The sequence below is a fragment of the Dunckerocampus dactyliophorus genome, chromosome 2 (genome assembly GCF_027744805.1).
Source record: "Dunckerocampus dactyliophorus isolate RoL2022-P2 chromosome 2, RoL_Ddac_1.1, whole genome shotgun sequence".
In the NCBI taxonomy this organism is placed as follows: Eukaryota; Metazoa; Chordata; class Actinopteri; order Syngnathiformes; family Syngnathidae; genus Dunckerocampus; species Dunckerocampus dactyliophorus.
This window is the reverse complement of record NC_072820.1, coordinates 21,811,131-21,833,780: the sequence shown is the minus strand read 5'-3', so window position 1 is coordinate 21,833,780 and position 22,650 is coordinate 21,811,131. Positions and strand designations below refer to the sequence as shown.

The 22,650-nt window shown below is 41.6% G+C and overlaps 1 protein-coding gene and 1 long non-coding RNA gene across 4 annotated transcripts in view; both read right to left on the bottom strand.

Moving 5' to 3' along the window:
* Positions 1 to 1,669: 1,669 nt before the first annotated feature.
* LOC129176635 (uncharacterized) lies at positions 1,670 to 6,821 on the bottom strand. The gene is made up of 4 exons (XR_008569483.1): positions 6,704 to 6,821; positions 6,146 to 6,178; positions 4,017 to 4,049; positions 1,670 to 3,100 (listed from the first exon to the last, which is right to left on the bottom strand). It is a non-coding gene; the product is annotated as an uncharacterized LOC129176635 (long non-coding RNA).
* Positions 6,822 to 7,497: 676 nt separating this feature from the next.
* The window catches only part of LOC129177099 (supervillin-like), a 38,870-nt gene continuing 23,717 nt past the window's right edge, over positions 7,498 to 22,650 (bottom strand). For 2 of the 3 annotated variants that reach the window (XM_054767872.1, XM_054767874.1), the window contains exons 21-40: positions 22,478 to 22,573; positions 19,787 to 19,867; positions 19,530 to 19,710; positions 19,282 to 19,454; positions 18,816 to 18,971; positions 18,590 to 18,726; positions 18,082 to 18,229; positions 17,854 to 17,999; positions 17,349 to 17,524; positions 14,358 to 14,505; positions 14,002 to 14,281; positions 13,771 to 13,922; positions 12,993 to 13,098; positions 12,706 to 12,913; positions 11,022 to 11,155; positions 10,646 to 10,801; positions 10,408 to 10,551; positions 10,225 to 10,346; positions 9,699 to 9,854; positions 7,498 to 8,299 (exon numbers count right to left, since the gene is read on the bottom strand). In XM_054767872.1, the coding sequence (XP_054623847.1) occupies positions 8,213 to 8,299; positions 9,699 to 9,854; positions 10,225 to 10,346; positions 10,408 to 10,551; positions 10,646 to 10,801; positions 11,022 to 11,155; positions 12,706 to 12,913; positions 12,993 to 13,098; positions 13,771 to 13,922; positions 14,002 to 14,281; positions 14,358 to 14,505; positions 17,349 to 17,524; positions 17,854 to 17,999; positions 18,082 to 18,229; positions 18,590 to 18,726; positions 18,816 to 18,971; positions 19,282 to 19,454; positions 19,530 to 19,710; positions 19,787 to 19,867; positions 22,478 to 22,573 (2,987 nt within the window). In that variant the 3' untranslated portion in view covers positions 7,498 to 8,212. Of the gene's footprint in view, positions 8,300 to 9,334; positions 9,357 to 9,698; positions 9,855 to 10,224; positions 10,347 to 10,407; positions 10,552 to 10,645; positions 10,802 to 11,021; positions 11,156 to 12,705; positions 12,914 to 12,992; positions 13,099 to 13,770; positions 13,923 to 14,001; positions 14,282 to 14,357; positions 14,506 to 17,348; positions 17,525 to 17,853; positions 18,000 to 18,081; positions 18,230 to 18,589; positions 18,727 to 18,815; positions 18,972 to 19,281; positions 19,455 to 19,529; positions 19,711 to 19,786; positions 19,868 to 22,477; positions 22,574 to 22,650 lie in introns of all 3 variants that reach the window. The other variant, XM_054767873.1, reaches the window with a different exon arrangement.

Below are 22,650 nucleotides of genomic sequence, written 5' to 3'. Positions count from 1 at the left end.
TGTAGGGCTCTGGCAGTGCTCATCCTGTTCCTCCTTGCACAAAGGAGCAGATACCGATCCTGCTGAGGGTTGAAGGACCTTCTACGGCCCTGTCCAGCTCTCCTGGAGTAACTACCTGTCTCCTGGAATCTCCTCCATGCGTCCAGCTACCGCAGTGATGCCCTGGTCCAGATCTGGGAGGAGATCCCCCAGGACACCATCCGTAGTCTCATTAGGAGCATGCCCCAACGTTGTCAGGCATGCGTACAAGCACGTGGGGGCCACACAAACTGAGAATCATTTTGAGTTGCTACAATGACATCAGCAAAATGGACCAGTGTGCTGCATCATGTTTTCACTTTCATTTTTGGGGTGTCTTTGATTACCCCCTTCAAATTATGTGGCATCATTTTGTTACTATTACATCACCTACTTATCAGGAAAGATATTCAAGATCATTTTCCCCCCCGTTTAGATCTGATGTGTTTTCAAAGTGTTCCTCTAATTTTTTTGAGCAGTGTATTAAGATGCATTCAAATGTGCCTCAAACAAAAGTTGCATTTTCCAGTGTTTAAAAAATGTATTTGTTTTACAATAAAATGGCGAAAACAGGTTAAAAATATCAAATCACACCCCACATAGTCACATTTTTATGACATTTGCGCAAACAAGTAAACTACGTTATTCCTTAAGCAGGTGCTGCCGTCTGCTGGCTATAATTGGTATGACCATCAAGTCTGGTTGCCAGGCATTACTACTTCAGTAATCCACTAAAAGCAAACACTATACTGTAGGTTACTGAATTTAAATCTAACAGTTGTGGAACACCAGGATGCATCTCATGCCCATCACCTAAAAGATAAAGTTGTATAAATTGAGGTTTGATGTGTAACATTAGCTACAAAGACAATAGATCAAGAGATGCACATTAAATATTTCCTGAGATACTTCCGAACGACAGTAAGACCACTTGCTTTTGATGGCAAAACTCTGTAGCAGTAAAGTGTAGCATGTCCTACACTTTCCATTTATACAAAGGCAGTTAAGCTTGGGATTCTTTAGTCTCTGGATGAATGCGATTGATCCATGTTTCACCCTGTGAGTAAGCCCTCCTGATTCTCTTGACGTACCTGTACATACGAGGGCTTGGGAAGCAGTCCACGCAGATGTTGACATATGCTGCGTGTTGGTCAACCGCAGTACAATCAGTCTGGGATGGGAGGAGTTTTCGCATTGATTAATGGTATCGATCCAATACCATGTAAATACAGGGCCACTATCGCCAATACCGACACTTAAGGTGGACGGAACATCACTCTGAATCAATCTAAATCTGAATTAATTTAGCTTTTTTCGTGATTTGCATTTTAGATTATCAATTAAAATTCAGGAAAGAATTTGGGCAGAGTTTATAAGTAAATATACTTCATTAGCGCAATAAAAGTTTTTATTCGTAAACACAAAACCACTTAACATTGCACTTCTGTTTTTTTCTTCTTAAATAAACAAAGCCTACAAAACCATCACTCCACAACAAATAAGATTTAAAACAAATTCTTTGTTCAAGTAGCATGGAGTTTTTTTTTTTTAAGTAAATACAGTGTAAAAATAAAACATTTCAACCCTTCATTGCATTTTTCTGTTCATAGTCTACAAAATTATCACTCAATTATAAAAGATTTAAAGCAAATTCTTTGTTCAAGTAGTATGGATTTATTTATTTTTAGTATGGAAATATAATACAGTGCAAAAATACACATTTCCCCTTTAGTGTGCGTCTTTTCTGGATTTGAAAAAATAATTACAATTAGTGAAAATACCAAAAAAAAAGGGAAAAAAAAGGAAATAATCAACCTCCAAACCCTTGAGTCCCTGTCCCCCTGTGCAGGACACAGGATTCGGTTAGGTTTTTTCCCCCAGGAACAGTATCCTCACATTTTTGACCTTTTAATGCACATCAACTGTGACTTAGTAGCTGTCCTGCCTTTGAAAAAAAATTCTCAAACATTGCAAGCACTGACTGATGTTGCAACTTCTTCAAAGTACCTGTGCATTTCAATTCGTACATCTGTGCTTGTTGTTCAATGCAGCCGAAATGTAAGGACAGTCAAATTCTTTCCATATACCACCTGTTGCTGCAGGTGAGCTCGACATAGCTGCAGGAAGTGGGGCAGCACTTGATCCAAATGAAGGTGTTGAGGTCTGAGTCACTGACTGCATTTCTGTAATAAGTCGAGCTTTTACAGGATCAACATTTCCAGTGTCACGGAAGCCCCCAAACTTTTTTTTTTTTTTTTTTTAACTTGAATGTCCAGGTAGGTGCTGACAGCAAGAACATACAGTTTCAACAGCCCTGAAACGACTAACACTGTGCCAACAGCTCAGCAGCCAGCTTGGTACCTTGGCGTGGATGACAGTCCATTGTTCCTCGTTTAAAGTGAGCTCTTTCCAAGGAGACAGTAATGGCCTTTTTTGTTCAGACAGGAAGACAGTTCCACCTGGTTTCAACTGCCCTAAGCAGTTTATGCTCAGGGAAATTCTGCTTCTGAATTTGTTTTTCCTGAAGCTTTTCTGCAGTGGTGGAAGAAAGCAACTATAGCGCTGCTTTTCTGCTGAATTTAAAATAAATTTAGTGTGTGCAAAACATGGCTAGTGTGCCCAAAATGCTTTATGCACAGCAGCAACCATGTTGGCACCATTGTCACTGATGACCAATAGGATCTTTTTGCCCCATTCTTCAATTCTGGTTAACTGCAAACAAATAGTCTGCAGTGTGCTGTTGGGGAACAGAGCATGTTTCTAGCACGTCTGCCAGCATTTGTAAGTTTTTATTGATCATGTGACTGTTAAATATACCTCTGTGGCTCTTGATGTCCACATGTCCATTGTCAGCAAAACATTGTCCACATCACTCAATGCCTTTCTGACCTTAGTGTAACGGTCTTCATAAAGAACTGGTAGTTTCCCCTCCCAAGATTTCCTACTTGGAATTTTGTACCGTGGGTGGAGTGTCTTCACAAAATTCCCGAAAGTCGTCATCTTCCACCATGGAAAGAGGTTGCAGGTCCTTCAATCATTTCTGTCAGGCTCCTTGTAAACGCCACTGCTTTTGGGGAATCGGCTGCATGAAATAATAAAAAAAAAAATTGCACATCTACTTGCAGTTTAATAGTAATTACACAGTATACCTGTCACAGCTAACACAAAAGGGTAATTATATTCAATCAAATCTGAGCAACATTAAATTATATTAAAAGTATCTGTTTCAATTCCACTAAATGTACTGTATTCGTTTGCTTCAATTGCATAAATATATCAAGCTCTTGGCATTTATACTTTGAGTTGGCAAAAGCAACACATAACCATCTGTTGAAGATAAATATTTCTTTCATCACAATTATCTACCTGGATAATCTCTGCCAAACTGAAAGGCCTCTGCAGGGTTTTTCTCCTCTCCGTTTCTGTAACTCTGCATTTTCTTTTGGATGAGTTTTCATGTGTTATACAACTTTGTGGTATTGCCACTGTGTCTTACAGCCTTCCTACAAATTATACAACTTGCCGTGGTCTCGTTTTCAGCCTGAAAATATAACCAAACAGCGGTCCTCTTTCTGCCATCCTCCTGCTCTCTGTGGCATGTCTGGGCTTGCCTGCCTGCCGGGCTACGATAGCGATGGGTGGTGTTTGGTTGCCTGTCACTGCTGAGTCACGTGGCGGTAAAGGAAACCAACTGAAGTTTAAGTATCGATCTTTTCACATTGTATCGATCAATGTTAATACCAACATTTGGATCGATCCGCCCGCCACTAGCATAGATGCCCTACCATACTTTTTTTTTTTTGTTTTTATAAAATCACACGAATCAGAATCCGCCTTGTAAGTCTCATTTGAGGTGTTGCTACAGTACATCACTTAAAGCCACATTAACACATGAACTAGGGATTCTTATTTACATAAGCATATGTATGAGCTCTGAAAACTGGACCTGGAAGGATAAATACAGAATAGAAGCTACAACAAGCAGTAGTGCACCTCACCTGGCAAACAAACCTTGTCTGAAGGCCCAGAACCTTAAAAACAAAAAAAAAAAAAACAACTTGAGTAAAACTTCATTAAAACTAAATACTCCTAGATTACATGAGGTCAAACCCATCAGTGCAGTGAATAATAATCATCAGATTCAGGTGAAACACGGACACACATGCAACTCATCATTGAAGGTTTGACTGACGCAGCTCAATTCGAAAACATAAAATATTGGGTGGAGAAAAAAAAAAACAACTCTGGCTAAACATTATGTAGTAGGTGACTGAGTTCCACATTGAAAACAAACCACTCTGCCAGTTATCACAGTCCAAAATAGTTTATGGGACTGATGTACAATTAAAACTGTATTAATAAAACTAGAAACTTCATTTTTGTACAGGTATCTTTCTACGACTGCTAGTCGACGCCTTAGCACCACGAGGTCAGCTAGCAAGGCAGGAAGCTAGCCAACAATTGAACATATTAGCACGTAAACGCCCCTCACAAATAAACAGTGCGCAGTAAATTAGATATGAGGAAATATGAAGATTAAAAGGGACAATACCATGTAACATTTTTTTCCCCTACAAAAAGGTAAATTGGCAACCATTCAAAAGACAACGTTGAGCGTACGTTACCTCAGACAAGGAAGAGAAAGGACGCTAATGAAGTTGCGGTTGTATTTATGGCTTCAACAATGCAAAATTCCGGGTCTGGAACAGCACACTTCCGGTACAAATGAATTAAAAAGTAATAAAAAAAAAATAGAATCCAGTTCAAAATATCACTTATTAAATTTAATTAATTCATTTTTAAATAATTTAATTTGTTATAATTTTGGAACAAAAAACAAAACCAAGTTATCTCAATCAGGGGTCTAAAGTGCACTGCTCGAATTCTATTGGCATATTCTAAAATTACAATTAAGCAAGAAAACGATTAAAAAATAGCAAAAATGGGGGAAAAAAAAAAAAAGATTGATACTAATTTAACTGATTGATACAAATAAGACTAATATTACCAATACACAAAGCTAAAATGCAGGCTGTATAGTACTGTATAAATAATTAATGTATGCTGGATTGGTATTTTCTTTAGAAAATTAAGTCATAATGGCCCTTGCCTCCTTTGATTTTACTGTATGTTGCCCTTCGGTGGAAAAACGTTTGGACACCCTCATCTAAATTCAGCTAGACTAACTGGCTAATTCAAATTGTGAAACAAAATGAAAATTGTAAACATTGCAATACCATTTCTTCCGTAATTGCACAAGAAGGCAAAAATGCTGTTGCAATACAATATTATGATGATACATTTGCGGAATGATAATTTCTATGAACAAAAAATCATCAGGCGGCTGTTATAGGATTAAAAGTGCTTTAATGTACGAAGCAGGAGACACAGGAGGAGTTTGGATTCTCTGTGGGTTTTTTTTTTTATTTAAAGAAAGTCTTTGAAAATACGCACTAGAATTTCTTTGTATAAACTGTACACAAAAAGGCACTATACAGATTCCCCAAGCCTCTTGGACAACATCAGGCCTTAAAATTAGGTTGCCAACAATCGGCCTCACGACACATACACAAAGCACAGCATAGATGGTACTCTGACACCAAGCATCCTACAGTTGTGTGGCGGCTAAGTGCTGAGAGGAGACTCAAGCGGAGTTGTGCATGAGTCATTTTCTACAAGTCCGAGTCGAGTCTCAAGTCTTTTCCAGATGCTGATCACACCGTCATTGGCTAAATACTGTTCACTTAAAATGTATGCACACATGAAGACTCAATGCAAGCTTTCCTTCGGCATTCGTAACTGTATTTCACTGCTTTGAACAGTAACAGTTTAACACAATGTTGGCAATAGCATTGAACAAGTCCAAGTCGCAGACTCGAGTCCGTCCGCCACTAGCATAGATGCCCTACCATACTTTTTTTTTGTTTTTTTAAAATAAAATCACACGAATCAGAATCCGCCTTGTAAGTCTCATTTGAGGTGTTGCTACAGTACAACATCACTTAAAGCCACATTAACACATGAACTAGGGATTCTTATTTACATAAGCATATGTATGAGCTCTGAAAACTGGAACTGGAAGGATAAATACTGAATAGAAGCTACAACAAGCAGTAGTGCACCTCACCTGGCAAACAAACCTTGTCTGAAGGCCCAGAACCTTAAAAACAACAAAAAAAACAACTTGAGTAAAACATCATTAAAACTAAATACTCCTAGGTTACATGAGGTCAAACCCATCAGTGCAGTGAATAATAATCATCAGATTCAGGTGAAACACGGACACACATGCAACTCATCATTGAAGGTTTGACTGACGCAGCTCAATTCGAAAACATAAAATATTGGGTGGAGAAAAAAAAAACAACTCTGGCTAAACATTATGTAGTAGGTGACTGAGTTCCACATTGAAAACAAACCACTCTGCCAGTTATCACAGTCCAAAATAGTTTATTATGGGACTGATGTACAATTAAAACTGTATTAATAAAACTAGAAACTTCATTTTTGTACAGGTATCTTTCTACGACTGCTAGTCAACGCCTTAGCACCACGAGGTCGGCTAGCAAGGCAGGAAGCTAGCCAACAATTGAACACATTAGCACGTAAACGCCCCTCACAAATAAACATAGTGCGCAGTAAATTAGATATTAGGAGGCAACACGAAGATTAAAAGGGACAATACCGTGTAACATTTTTCCCACAAGGGTAATCGGCAACCATTCAAGAGACAACATTGAGCGTACGTTACCGCAGACAAGGAAGAGAAAGGACGCTAATGAAGTTGCGGTTGTATTTATGGCTTCAACAATGCAAACTTCCGGGTCTGGAACGGCACACTTCCGATACAAATGATGAATTAAAAAGTATTTTTTCCTTTTTAAAAAATAGAAACCAGTTCAAAATACCACTTATTAATTTAATTAATTCATTTGTAAATGATTTAATTAATGTTATAATTTTGGAACAAAAAACGAAACTAAGTTGTCTCAATCAGGGGTCTAAAGTGCACTGCTCGAATTCTATTGGCATATTCTAAAATTACAATTAAGCAAGAAAACGATTTAAAAAAATAGCAAAAATGGGAAAAAAATTTTGATACTAATTTAACTGATTGATACGAATAAGACTAATATTACCAATACACAAAGCTAAGTTGCAGGCTGTATAGTACTGTATAAATAATTAGTATATGTATGCTGGATTGGTATTTTCTTTAGAAAATTAAAAATCAGTCATAATGGCCTTTGCCTCCTTTGATTTTACTGTATGTTGCCCTTCGGTGGAAAAACGTTTGGACACCCTCATCTAAATTCAGCTAGACTAACTGGCTAATTCAAATTGTGAAACAAAATGAAAATTGTAAACATTGCAATTCCATTTGTTCTGTAATTGCACAAGAATGCAAAAATGCTGTTGCAATACAATATTATGATGATACATTTGCGGAATGATAATTTCTATGAACAAAAAATCATCAGGCAGCTGTTATAGGATTAAAAGTGCTTTAATGTACGAAGCAGGAGACACAGGAGGAGTTTGGATTCTCTGTGGGTTTTTTATCCCAAAGAAAGTCTTTGAAAATATGCACTAGAATTTTTTTGTATAAACTGTACACAAAACACAAAAAGGCACTATACAGATTCCCCAAGCCTCTTGGACAACATCAGGCCTTAAAATTACGTTGCCAACAATCGGCCTCACCGCGTTTATACGGTTTCACAACACATACACAAAGCACAGCATAGATGGTACTCTGACACCAAGCATCCTACAGTTGTGTGGCGGCTAAGTGCTGAGAGGAGACTCAAGCAGAGTTGTGCATGAGTCATTTTCTACAAGTCCAAGTCGAGTCTCAAGTCTTTTCCACCTGCTGATCACACTGTCATTGGCTAAATACTGTTCGCTTAGCATGTATGCACACATGAAAAGACTCAATGCAAGCTTTCCTTTGGCATTCATAACTGTATTTCACTGCTTTGAACAGTAACAGTTTAACACAATGTTGGCAATAACATTGAACAAGTCCAAGTTGTAGACTCGAGTCCCTATCTCGGAACATCATGTTTAGTGTTGGGATGTCCTAACATGGACCAGGAAGTACATCTCCAGTCTTCATGTAAATGTTCTTTTCCTGGAATGCCATCTTTCGAAGTCTTTTTGTGCTCTTGTTTCGTTCTTCAGTCAAACGTGCTTAAAACAGTCCTTTGGCTTTCTTTAAGTTCACCTGTTTCCACCCTGGTAGACGTTCATACTCCTCCCTCTTCATCTCCAAAGCCTCCTGCAACGGACACAATGTGCACAAACAAATGACTCAAATAAGCAAAGTGAAAACAACCATCAACACCACTCAAACAAACAAAACCAAAATATTTATATATGTTGCACCTTCTATTTTTTCTTAGTTTTAATGTTTAGTTTTAGTATTTTCTATTGTTTTTATTCTCACTAGCACCAAAGTGCTTTGCGAGAGACAAATAGCATTCGATTCTTCTGTATGTCTTGCATGTAGGGAAACGTTGACAATAAAGAATCTTTCATCTTTGAATTTTGAAATACAATTTCATCAAATTACATACTGTATCATCTCCGTTCAAAGAAAACCATGTACAGCATCTCCAAAATGTGTTTTCAACATTTCTTTGGTGTTTTCTTAGCTGATTTATTAAAAAAAACAAAAAGCACAGAAATGTGTAAAAATTCCAGAAATGTTTCTGATGTATTAAATATTTGGTATGCAGCATTGTGGCCTTTGTTTTTATGCATTTTAAAAGGCTTGAAAGAGGGAAAATGTTTCTAAAAAAGTTACAATATTGCCCGATATAACAATGTCATATGGAAATGTTGTTATGCTTGTTATTTATTTTTTGTATAAACTGTAATCATTAATTATTACTATAATTAATCAATTAATTAATTAAATGTATTAATATTATTATTATTATGTGTTTTTATTTTATTTTCTAAATTTCCAAACATACTTTTCATGCGTCAGCTCATACGGAGTGCAGTGATGGTGAACACAAGATGCATTCGATCATTCATTCAGCAGGAAGGTGAGAGTGAAAAAGAATGAAATAACAGTGTAGTGCAAGGTTAAATATAAGAACAATACTAGTATATAAGACACCACCATAATGTATCCCCCTGGGCATTTCCTCCCTTTCCCTATGCATATGACAATAAAACTCTTGAATCTTGAAACCTCCCCATTGGTAATAGAGCAAACATGCACAAAAAAGTGCCCACCGCCTCACCAACAACAGAATATACAAAGTGAATCAGCAAGGAGAAAGACAATCATATCTTGTCTTACCTCACTCCACCTACCACATGGTCTGTAAAGTGAGAGTTGAATGACGTTAGGATGGTTGTTGAATGAGGCGTTCAATGACAGGACAAAATGTGCTCCCTTTTAAGCATGAATCTATCTTTTAGTATGCAATATTTTAAAATATTTTAATGATCTTGCCTGGTAAACTAGCAAAATTTATGTTTTATTAATATATATCACATGTCCACCAGGTGGTCTAGTCCAGTGCAGTTCAGTTCCAGCGCCGGCCTGTTGGTACCTTACCATTGTGCTTGGGTTCCAAAAAGTGCTACTTATGGTAGCCTTCATAACTTCACTGTACAAAATGAAAAAGGTAAGTGAGAAATACACCTATTTCATCCCTGACCTCAAAGTCCTGGTCTGTCAAGTAGATCTCCAGGTGGAGCGGGTCCACGCCCTCTGGGAGCGGCCGGGCCTGCAGGTGAGCCAGAGGGAAGGTGTTTTGACTGAGGCGAGCCAACACATCCTCCACCAGGATGATCTGGTTGCACACCTCTGCCTCCTGTAGCAACAGCAACAACAACACAGAAACACAACATGAGATCTTTTGGAGTTTGTCATGGATCACGTCTTGTGAGATGTTAGCCTCCCTCGTGAGAGCTCAGTCAAAGGCTGAACAAGGCTTTTTTGTTTTCTATTTATTTGTGATGCTACAAATGCTCCAATGCTCTCTATTCAATTAACTGCCTAGTCTCCTAAAGTCCTGTAGCAGGGGTCATCACTATACATTCATAAATTCATAAATGAGCATGTGGTCAAAGAGAGCTATGCTTTTTTCCATGTTCTCATGCACTCCAAATCATTACTAAAGTTAAAATACAACATTTTATATACTGTATAGCTACATAAAATACAGTAAGTGTACTACTGACCCTCTCAGTGATCTCAGCGACATCCTCCCGGTGCTCCCAGCTGGGGAACATGTTGGTGAAAGTAAGAGGCTCCAGTCCGGCATGGATCAGGTAGGACTTCTGAGGCTTCTTGTCGTTCTTCTCTGCAAGAAACAGTTTTTAAACATGTCCCTCCTTATTCAACGACGGATGAGAGGGGAATACCTTTGCAGTACTGCAGCACTGTCTCCATGGCACACTTCCTGTCTGCATCCCAGCGGATGCGAGCCGAGCCAGTGTTCTCACTGTCCTGAGGCCACCAACCCTGCCACAGGTATACCTCATGGAAGTTGTCCACCAGGAACAATGCTGTGGATCACACAGTCCAGACTATTTAGTCCAGCATGTCTACCTTCCTAATCAGGAGAACCTTCAGGAGGGACTGCCTATGTTTGGGCCTCACCGGGTTGCGCTGCACTGTAGAGCTCTTCTTGCAGGAAGGGCAGTGAGCTGACAATGTCTGGAGCTCTGGACGGGTGGAACAACTCTGCGGCCACAAACTCTCCTGATGTGCTGCTCAGCTGGAAGAGCCTTGGAGTGAAGTTGAATTTTCCTGGATCTGTAAATGAAAAACAAATCAGTTACCTTACCCTTAGGAATAGAAACTACTCAGATGCACTCCTTCTTTTATCAACTAGAAATGCATGGTTGTAGATTACCACAATGTAGCCCTCTGGATATCATTCCCAATCAATCTCAAGGTGCTTTTCTGTTCCCGGTGCTCAATTGCCATAAAAGCATGCTCGGATGAATTTGGCATGGAGGTTGATGTGTGTTACCTTGCAACATGCAGTCGTAGGCTTTCCTGTCCTTGTGGCCCAGAGCCTCCCAGAAGGCCGGAGGCTCCATGCCCTCGTCACACTCATGGATGCTCACCTTGCTGCTGCTGTGGAGGCCAGCTTCCAGAGGACACCTGAGCAAGACACAAGTGCATGAAAAGATATATTTCTTCTTCCTATTAATCTTTTAAGTAATATCCTAACAGGACTATGTGCCCCCACCACCATATTTTACTGTTGGTATGATGTTCTTTTTCTGAAATGCGGCGTTACTTTTACACCAGGGGACACACACCTTCCAAAAAGTTCAGTTTTGGTCTCGTCAGACCACATTTTCCCAAAGGTCTTGGGGATCATCAAGATGTTTTCTGGCAAAATTGAGACAAGCCTGAATATTCTTTTCATTCAGCAGTGGTTGTCATCTTGGAACTCTGCCATGGAGGCTGTTTTTATCCGGTGTCTTTCTTGTTGTGGAGTCATGAACACTGACTGTAACTGAGGCAAGTGAGACCTGCGGTCCTTTGGATGTTGTTGTGGGGTCTTTTGTGACCTGGGTGAGTCGTCGCTGCGCTCTTGGGGTAATTTTGGTTGGCCGGCCACTCCTGGGAAGGTTCACCACTGTTCCATGTTTTCACCATTTGTGGATAATGGCTCTCACTGTGGTTCGCTGGAGTCCCAAACCTTTACAAATGGCATTTAACCTTTTCCAGATTGATAGATCTCAATTAATCTGTTTTAATGTTTTAACGGGAGAGGGGCAATCACTTTTTTACACAGGGCCATGTAAGTTTGGATTTTTTTCTCCCTTAATAATCCATCCATCCATCCATCCATCCATCCATTTTCTATGCCACTTCATCCTGATTAGGGTTGCAGGGGCATGCTGGAGCCTATCCCAGCTGACTCTGGGCGACAGGCGGGGTACACCCTGGACTGGTCGCCAGCCAATCACAGGGCACATATAGACAAACAACCATTCATACCTATGTACAATTTAGAGTCGCCAATTAACCTCACCTGCATGTTTTTGGGAATGATGGAGGAAGCCGGAGTACCCGGAGAAAACCCACGCGCACACGGGGAGAACATGCAAACTCCACACAGAAATGCCCAAGGGAGAATCGAACTAAGGTCTTGCCAATCTCCAGGCTGTTCCTGTGTGGGCCAACGTGCTAACCACTAGACCACCTCCATTAATAATGAAAAGTTTAATTTAAAAACTACATTTTGTGTTCAGTTGTGTTGTCATTGACTAATATTTCAATTATTTTGATGATCTGAATCTTTAAGTGTGACAAAGATGTAAACACTTTTTCACACCACTGTAGCTATGCGACTGTTGCTAAGGTTTGTGACCTCCTGTCCCACTCCTTAATGTTACGTTGTTGTATATGATACATGGCATCTATTACTTGGATAAGATTTACAACGTATATGTAAAAAGTGGATAAAGTGCACAATAGCGCTTCTTGGAGACACACAAACTATCATAGACAGGCATAGACAAACAGCTCATTATCATTAAAGCAACAGACACAGAAAACGCTGTGTTCCCAGTAGGGCTTACTAAAAAATTGTTGTTAGTAAAAGCACTGTCTAAATTCCAGGGTAAAGGCAAAAACACTTCCAATATGCTATTGTGGCACCTCTAAGACTAATTAAGAATTAGTCAAATCAAACGCACTGTTCTTTGATCCTCAGGGCCGCCGTGTTGCCCACGCTGCGGGTGTGCGGCTGGGTCTTACAGCCGTGCCACAGGTGGATGACGGCCTTGTTGACGCTGAGCAGGATCATGGTGGCTCGCGAGCGCAGGCTGCTGCAGTGACACGCCACCTCCAGCAGGTGGCCCTCCGCGGCCACCTCGCCCCGCACACAGTACAGACGCCACTCGCCTAATGTGGTAAATAAATGTGCATGTCACACATCAGTTCATTAACCACCAAAAACTACTGGACGAAATGTCTTGTTTACTTTGGATGTTCTCCTCTTCCTCTTCCCGCTTGCCGGCGTGAACGATCATGCTGCCATTGAAGCACTGCAGGAAACACGGAGGCTCTTTTCCCTGCTGCACTTGGACCTTTTAAACACACAAAACACAACTTAACGCCATTTGTTTGGTGGCTACTACCAGCACAGCAAAGCTGTGGCTCTTTTGCTTTTCATTGCTTTTCAGTTTGTATGTTATGTTTGATACAGAGAAGTGATAGTTATGATAACTTCTTATCCTGTTGAAACAAGTAACCTGGATAAAATTGTGCCTTATTTTTGGCCAGGAGCGCAACTACCTACTTTCTGAGGGGTATGCAGACAATCACTTTTTCACACAGGGCCATGTAAATTTGAATTCTCCATTAATAATAAAAACTTTAATTTAAAAACTACATTTTGTCTTCAGTTGTGTTGTGATTGACTGATATTGAAATTATTTTGATGATCTGAAACATTTAAGTGTGACAAACATGTAAAAAAATAAGAAATGAGGAAGGGGGCAAACACTTTTTCACACTACTGTAGCTACCTACTTTCTGAGGGGTATGCAGACATATTACAGGCAAAGTAAAGGAGTGGAGGGGCGCTTAGTCAGTGACGTCCTCTGTTATTGATCATATCATTTACACATGCACAAACAGCTGTTAAATGCCACTCTCGTTGCTTTGGTGCCCCCTCTAGGATACCCCTATGCGCCGCATATACTGTAGTACAAATCCACTTTGTGCGCCACTGTTTTTGTTTTTCTCCATGATCCTACCTGAGCCCCTCTCTCCTCATCCAGCTCCACCGTCATCAATGCCGACGTTCCTTTTTCGCTAACGGTGGAGTGTCGGCCTTGCCAGAAGAAATAACAACACTGCTCCCTGCCGGGTCCTGTGCTCCTCACCTCCGGGTTGTGTCTACGTCCCACTTAGCCGCAACAAAAAAAGCCAGTAAAATAACATAACAATTAAAACAAACACATCAGAGTGTCAGAGGTGCGACTCACCTGACGTGCTGACCATGTACTTCCACTTGACGACATAGGCGTCCCCCTCGTGGAACTGTCCGATGCTCTGGCGCGGTAGGCGGCTGTAGTCGAACTCCAGGATGTGCCACACATCCACGGAAACGGTGCTGATTTCCTGAGTCCTCATGTGGTCCTCCGTCTCCACAGAGCCGTGGCCGCGGCCAACGTTGACGCCATCCAAGATGGTGGCAATGGATGACTGGAGGAGCGGCAGCATTAGGCTGGCATCGTACGGCCGGCACTCCCGGCCTGTAACCTTCTGAGAAAAGACAAAGACAAACCTTTAGTGGCCTTTTAGCTTCTGCTTTTGTATACTAATAGTCTTTGATGCAAACCTGCTGTTCTGGTACCAGCTCGCTGCCTTCCGTTGGCGACGGCGGCTTCACTTCAGTCCAGTCCACAAACTTCTCTTTGAACAAGACGGTCTCGTTGTGCTCTGTCAGCCTACCAAATATGGCCCAGTCGGGTCGACCTTGGCCCTTCCTGTGGAGGGATGGTCACATAGATGAGGAAGACTCTTGCCTATAACCTCTTTAAGTCACTCCAGCTATGGTTTAAGGTGCACAATTACCTACTACCTGAGTAACTAGCATGTTTCTAACAACGTTCCTTAGACCGTAGACCAGAATGGTAATCTATTGAAATAGACATAGAAAAGGCAGCAGTTCTTTAAGTTTGGCTTTGGATCCCTTAGTTTCTGCAGGTGGCGAGATTGGACAAGATTCGGTTAGGGTGACCCAGACCACTGCTTATGGTATCAAGCCAGATCTTTAAGGCCTACATTCAGTCACTCTTAGATTTTTAATATCATTATCTGAGGTATTTGGGAATTGGTAGAAATGTTATTTTTTTGGTTCTTTTAAGGCTAATTTGAGGTTGTGATGAAAAGCAGATGCTTGGGTTTTAAAAGGGCTTGAGTTCATTGACCAGTACTCTTAGTACCAAGTCAACTCCTTTTATTTCAATTCAAAACAGAAGTCTATTTGCACATGGTGCAGTTCCTAGACCAAGCCCCTCACAAACTAAGAGAAAACCACCTGAACCCGACATGAGATACACACTTTAGTGACGAAGGCAAGGAAAAACTCCACCAACAGAAACAACAGTGTGTACACACCAAATCATGTTGTAGGCCAGAGATCTCAAACTCACGGCCCGCAGGATCTTATATAGACAGATACTAATGTTTAGTGTTAGTGCGGCCTGCGGGTCCTGAGAGTTTTATTTTAATATGATATATACTGTATATTGTGGTGAACTTCAATCCCACAAGAGATGGCCAAGGCACTTCAGCACTTCAACACTCGGTCTACCAGAATTCTGCAACTACTAGAATGACCATAGCAGTCATTTTGACTCTTTGTATATAATTTGGATTATCATTAAAAAAATCTAAAAATAAATTGGTGGAATAGGTAAAAAACACATCAGGACACTAAATGAAAACTATAGTGATTGAGTGTTTGATTGAATTGACACAACATAACTTCTCTGCAATTACACATGCAAACTCGAACATTTTCTCTGAAGCAAGGCTAAAGCCTCCATAGCTGTCACCTTCTTTCTACTTGTCATTTTTGTCTCTCTTGGGTTTAGAGTGATGCTACAGCTAAGTTTTAGCATCACAGAGCATAAAAACAAACAGCCAATAGACCAGGAGGAAGGGCGGGAAAAATGTAGCAAACAGGGAAATATGACACCCCCTGTAAAAATCAGGCAGTCAATTTGACTGCTATGGTCATTTGAGGTAGTAACACTCAGAACTCTTTTGTGTTTTGAAATTTTAATGATAAAACAATGTTAGGATAAAATATACACACATTTAGGAAAAATCTGGGTCCTATGGGTACATAGGTTTTTTTTAACCAACTTATGACATTGCAAATTTTGAAAACAGTCAAAATGACTGCCTTGGGAGTTCGAGTGTCAAAGGACGAGGCTTTTCAATTGAACTGAACTTGAGTGAGCTTGTCACACCGTGAAATCAATCACCTTGCGAACACAAAAATGAGAGCACAACATGTAACAAGTAAGTAAACACACATATGGCAACTACTGATCAAAATGTTAAGACCAGTTGAAAAATTGCAAGAATTTACATTTTGCAGTGTTGAAAGAGGTTCTAAGTGGAGCTTCAAAAAGCAAAAAAATAAATGAGCGTGAGCCAAAACTTTTTAGAGTAAGCAACGTTTTGAAAACAACCATTAAAGTGAAATAGACTGTTCATCAGCTGATAAAAAGTTGAAGACAACAGCTTTTAAAAGCCAAAATCTGGGCAAAAATGTGGATTCAGTGGATTTTCAGTCAGGTATTCACACTGTCATGATCTTTTGATGGCCGTTTCCTGAAGGTTATGGAACAAAAAAGTAGGGATCCTCTGATCGATCGGCCACCAATCAGTATTGCCCGATTTCCATAAAAAAGCACGGTATCGGCATGTGCCACGGAAAATGTCTCGCCGGGGTGGCGTGTTGTGTGGTATTTGGGAGGCGAGCACTTGCCTGGGTTGTGGTGAGTTATCGAGGCTCGCTCTTTGTAAAGAAAAACTACTGCGCAACCCTAATGAGGACAAGCAGCACAGAAAATGGATGGATGGAAGAAAAACGTGGTGTGTGAATTTGTGCCATTTTCTTTCCATGGCATCGTAGTTTTTTGTTTCTGAACTGTCATTCAGTTGTATTAAAAAAGACAATTTCAATCACTACTGGTGTACGCCTCTGCATACTGGGATCCAGACAAGTGTCAGACAAATCCTCACAATAGGCCGGGTACACCCTGGACTGGTTGCATTACTGAGTCCTTTTTTGAAAATGTTATTTCTTTGTGGGGTTTCAGTGTTTTTTGAGTTATGGTCTTAAACTTTTGATCAGCTGATGAATAGCCTATTTCAGTTTAATGGTTGTTTGCAATACATTGCTTACTCAAAACGTTTTGTGTCTCACTCCCATTTATTCACTTTGCATTTTTAAGCTCTACTTCGAACCTCCTTAAGATCCAACAGTGCAGAATGTACATTTTTGCAATTTTTTCAAATGGTATTAAAATTCTGATCAGGAGTGTATTATGGGGAATGACAGAAAACAACTACCGTACGTTAAGACTAAACACATAACTTTAGCAACTTTTTACAAAACTAGAAGCCGGAAGAACTCCCAACGACGCTGTGTAAAAGGAAGAGCTCCAGCAGTCTGGCAGCAAGGACTAGGCAAGAGAAGCCTATGTTCTAAAGAACCATTCATGGTCATCCTGACTTTCACAGTGTCGCCACAGGCCTATCATTCCAGAGTCTTTAAAGATCGTAGCAACAATCCAGTGTTGCACAGTACCTGGGAATGAGGGTGTTGCAGCTTCCAGGGTCCAGCGGGTTGATGTCACAGCAGGTGTAGTCAAAGGTGCCGTTCCAGAGGTGTTTGGCCAGCTGGAAGGCCACCTTCCTCTGGGCCAGCTTCACCTCTTTGCCATGCCACACGTACACCTCACTGCCGAAGTCCAACACCAGCACCTGGATCAGAGGTATTGGATAGAAATGAAGTTGTAATTAAACAAGCTCGTTTAACATTTTAAATAAAAATGTGTCAATGACAGAATGTAACATCACACAGCACAGTAAAAATAGCTTTGGCTTTGATGTATGAAGTTGCTTGCTATTGCCCTTCTTGTTGCTAAGCAACTGGCAGGAAGCACTACAATATTAGCTTATGATAATAATAGTCGTGCTAAGTAGGTGGTCTCATGTAGTTACATAAGGTAAGCAAAATATTAGAAACAGTATGATACAGTATACAGTTGTACACCACTGCAAACTACAGCCACAATAAAAAACAAACAAACCTCTTTGGATGCCAGCAGACAGCAGCGAGGGACCTTCCCCCATTCATCATCATCGGGGACTAGTTTGTCATTCAGCAGACGAAAGATGCAGTTGGTTTCCACAATTGCGTTTTCAAAATGCTCGTCCTCCTCTGGTGGACCGGCAGCTAATCAGCACCCAGACAGGAAATACAGTCACATCAACACTTACAAAACTATTCTGGGTTGTCATTTGTGGCAAGCTCTTACTTTGGTAGGAGGTCTGTCCCCCTAGAATCGTCCAAAACTGTTGGGAATCCGGACACTGGGGGTTGACCCCTTCCTCAATGGTCTGCACCTTTGTGGCCCTGCAGCCGAGGTCCTTTTTTGTCTGGATGAACGTGGCCAGATCCATCGCCTACAGTCACAAAATAAAGACTACTGTAGAATGACCACAGCACGGACACAACATTAGGTGCACCTGTACACGGTGACTGCAAGTGTTTCTAATATTTTGACCTTAAATACTGTAAACAGCTCTCAGTGTGAGTGGAGTTGTACAAAATCAGATAAAAGCTACACGTTTGCTATAATATAGTTTTAAAATCATCTAATAGTTCTTGACCATTTCCAATTTTAAAATCTCAGATTTGAATTTAGTGGTTTTAAATGTTGAAGCCATTTTGTGTAATGTAGATAATGTTTTTCCAAAATAATAATCACTTAAATTCTATATATTTTTGAATGATTGAAGATAAATATTAATAAAATCTGTCACCTTTGCCCTTTCGATGACATTAGAGAACTCTCCTATCCACACAAAGCAGAGCTCAGGCGTCACCAGCAGGAAACAATCCCCACTGTTCAGCGACGAAGCTCTGGGCTCGACTAGTCGTGTCTGAACGTGGCGACGGCCTGCAGAGAGCCATGTGGAGCAGTGTGGATTATACAGAAGCCTTACTGGAGATATCAGGTGAGTGTAAGGTAATGAAAGAGGACCTGACCTTTCACCTGCAGCAGCATGAGGTTCTTGTATGGGACGGCACTGTTGTTGGACATCTGCTTTGAGATGTTGACGCTGCGCAAACTCACACTGCTGAAGTTCTCCTTACTGGCCAGACCTGCCAGGGCAGCCTCTGAGTATTCTGAGCTTTTAGTCACTGGAATGAGTAGAATACACAGTGAAAAAAATCTATTAAAGTAGAATGACTCTCCACCAAGGCCAAAAAATCCTCAACATGCTTGTCTGACTCATGAGATGACTTAATGTGTCTTAAATAGCCAGTCCTGTTCCTCTATTGTTTTTACATCTCACTATTAACTAGGGGTGTCATGGTACAGGTAACCCACGGTACGGTCCGTACCTCGGTATTTGGGCTAGATTGGCCCTGGAAAAGATTATTTTCATGGCCGTTATTTCCTTGAGAAAACTAACTAACTAACTAACTAGATAATCTTGGAAACACCCACTCTTCTCGGTGGACATCCTCTTGCTCTCCAGCTGGGCCACATTCAGCCTCTGCTCAGTGTACTCGTGTCGAATGTCCTCCCGGGCAGCCAGCATCTTCAGAGGGTTCCTGGAGGCCTGGACGTTCCTGGAGGGACGTACCGAGCGCTTGTGCTGCACCATGGCCGACGTCAGCCTGTTTGAGTTGGGGGCAAGTTAGGGCATGCGGTCCAATGCATGCATCGTGAAAACTGCTCTCCAAGGTGCTTACTTGGGACCGTACTGAGAACCAAATATGGCGTCAAAGTCTTCGCTGAGCTCGATCCGGGTGGGGATGTGAGGGAAGTCAGCGACGTGGCGATAGAACTTGGAGAAGATCTCATCGTCAATCTTCATCACTTCCTTCACAGCCTTCTCTGTGACTGTTAGAGTGGTCTCCTGCAGGTCTGCCACTGAGACACGGAAGGATGTGGTGAGGATGTTATTAGCATTTTTAATGAGTTGGTTTATCTGGAGGATGGAGCCTACCTTTGCTGTTCAGACGTCCAAGGAAGGTCTCCAACTTGTCAAGTTTCTTGTCTGACTCCATGTCGGCCCTGGCTTCAATTTCTAGAGAGGAACCACATTTCCGTTCTTGATTAAACACTTGAAGGTGTATTTATGGACCAAGGTGATTACTAGGATTAAGGATGAGTACCTTTCACATGTGAACCGATACGGTACCGATACCCGGTACCTTGGAATCAATGTCAGTGTTTATGTGGTAATAAATACTTACTTTTACTTATTTACAAATGTTATTAATTTTTTTTTTATTTAAGATATTTATCTCTTGATATATCAATTTTTAACAAATATAAAATATCAAAATAACATCCAGCTGTTTGCATTGTAACATCGCAAATTTCTTCAACATGAAAATGTCACGCTGTGTTTGCGTGTCAGTTGGTTTACTTTCACTTTTATGTTTTAGTTCCGGTTTCCTGCTCCTATTTTGTTATATTTCCTGTGTTGTTCTGTTCTGTTCTGGGTCTGCTTCACGTTTGTTATTGCACGCACATGTTGCTAATTTGGTTTCTTATTATTTAGTTCTTTCGGTAGTGTGGTAAGATTGTCGGTGCATCAAATGTGTTTGTTTGGTCCCTGATAGCCATATGGCTGTTGTCTGCTTTGCTTGCTTCTAGCGTCCTTTTTTCTGGTCTACGGCTGAGATTAATAAATACTCTTTACCTACACTGGGTCCCGACTCTGGCATAGTATCAGCAGCTGTGCAACTGGTGATGCACAGCCCGCTCCTTTTGTTGCTTTGCACAGCTCGCTCCTTCTTCAGTTCCTGTCCAGGCTCAGCCTATGTGCCAGCCTGCTCCATATTCAGTTCCTGTCCTGGCGTTCTCCTCATGCCAGCGTGCTCCACCGGGAGTTCCTATCCAGGCGTCTTCCTCACTCCAGCTTGCTTCGCCTGGAGTTCCTATCGGGGCTCCGCCCATCCGGCTCTGCATGCCATCCCAGCCGTCCCCCGGATGGGTCCCGCCAGCTTCGCCTGGCATGCCGTCCCAGCCGTCCCCGATGGGGGTCCCTCTGGTTCCGCCAGGCTTACTGTCCGGGCCATCCCCCGGAAGGGTCCTGTTGGTTTTGCCAGGCCTACCGATCTGGCCGTCCCCTGGAGGGGTCCTGCCACTTCCGCCGCGCATGCCATCCTGGCTGTCCCCCGGAGGGGTCTTGCCAGCTTCATGCCATCCCGCCCGTCCCCCGGAGGGGTTCTGCTGGTTCTGCCAGGCTTACAGTCCCGGCCATCCCCCGAAGGGGTCCTGTTGGTTTCGCCAAGCCTACCGATCTGGCCGTCCCCTGAAGGGGTCCTGCCACTTCCGCCGCGCATGCCATCCTGGCTGTCCCCCGGAGGGGTCTTGCCAGCTTCATGCCATCCCGCCCTTCCCCCGGAGGGGTTCTGCTGGTTCCGCCAGGCTCACCGTCCCGTCTCTTGGAGGGGTCCCGCCAGTGACCCACCACCTGTCCTCCCAGCACCCACTCCTTTTTTTGACTCTGAACTTTAGGACATCTGGGATCCGTCCTTAAGGGGGGGGTACTGTCACACTCTGTTCTTTAGTTTGCGTGTCAGTTGGTTTATTTTCACTTTTATGGCTTAGTTCCGGTTTATTCTGTTATACTTCCTGTGTTGTTCTGTTCTGGGTCTGCTTTGCGTTTCTTATTACACAAACCTATTGCTACTTTGGTTTCTTATAATTTAGTTCTGCCGGTGGTGTGCTTAGTTTGTTGGTGCATTGAATGTGTTTGTTTGGTCCCTGCTAGCTGTATACGGCTGCTGTCTGCTTTGCTTTTTTTTTTGTTACTTGTACCTGATGCTGGCTTCCTTTTTTCTGCTCTACGGCTGAGGTTAATAAATACTTTTTGCCTGCACTGGGTCTCGACTCTGCATCCAGAGGCCATCGCCAACAAATCACCATGCCACAAGGTGACAGAAAACCCTTAACTATAACAAAATCCCCTCTACTTACTTCTATTCCAATCCTCATTGGGTAGATTAAATTCACTATATGTGTGTCTGCTATGTAGTAAATTATTTAGAATTTCTGGATTACATGTCAGTGACACCTAAATTGTTGTATACATTCCAGGCTTACTGAACTAAATAAAGTATTACTAAAGATGTTGGCTGTGAATGCTCATTCTCTCTTACTTGTAATGCTATCTACAGACTTTTTGTTGTTGTATACTTATCACTGATTAACAAAATACACACATATGATTTTCAGTCTATTTTATTTCATTTGTGAATACAAAAGTGAAGTTTTGGTGGTTTGGTTTGGTGAAAATATAGCTGTTTGGTCGTTTCTACACACCGGGATGTGTTCAGGCATTTTTTCTCGTAATTAAAAGTGACTTCTTCCAGAGGGTTGACATTTATTAAACAAGTAGGTTTTATTTTATCCATATACTATAAATATGACTTATTTCAGCTTCTGTAGCTTTAATTTGTCTCCTTGTTGGTGTAAGCGTTGGCCCTCCGTCTGGCTTCTCTTTTTTGTGAATTGAATGGTGTTAGGATTGGCGCCATGACAATCCACCGAGACTGCCGGAAACATGGTACCTTTTTGAGTCTATGTGTATCAGTGCTGGTATGTGTATCGGTGGTGGTCGGTACCGTAAAGTATCATTTTCGGCACCCATCCCTAACTTAGGATACTTTTATCAAACAAGCACCTTCTTGAGGTTTGCCAACAGCCGCTATGCCACTCTTGAGCTTGGTGGAGACTGGCGACAAGATGGGGCTGATGACTGAGGAGGACGCAGCCAGGCCTTTGGATGCATGGGAGAAAGCAGATGGGACACGTTGAGAAGCAAAGTCTTATCTCGTAAAAAAATACCACTTCAGT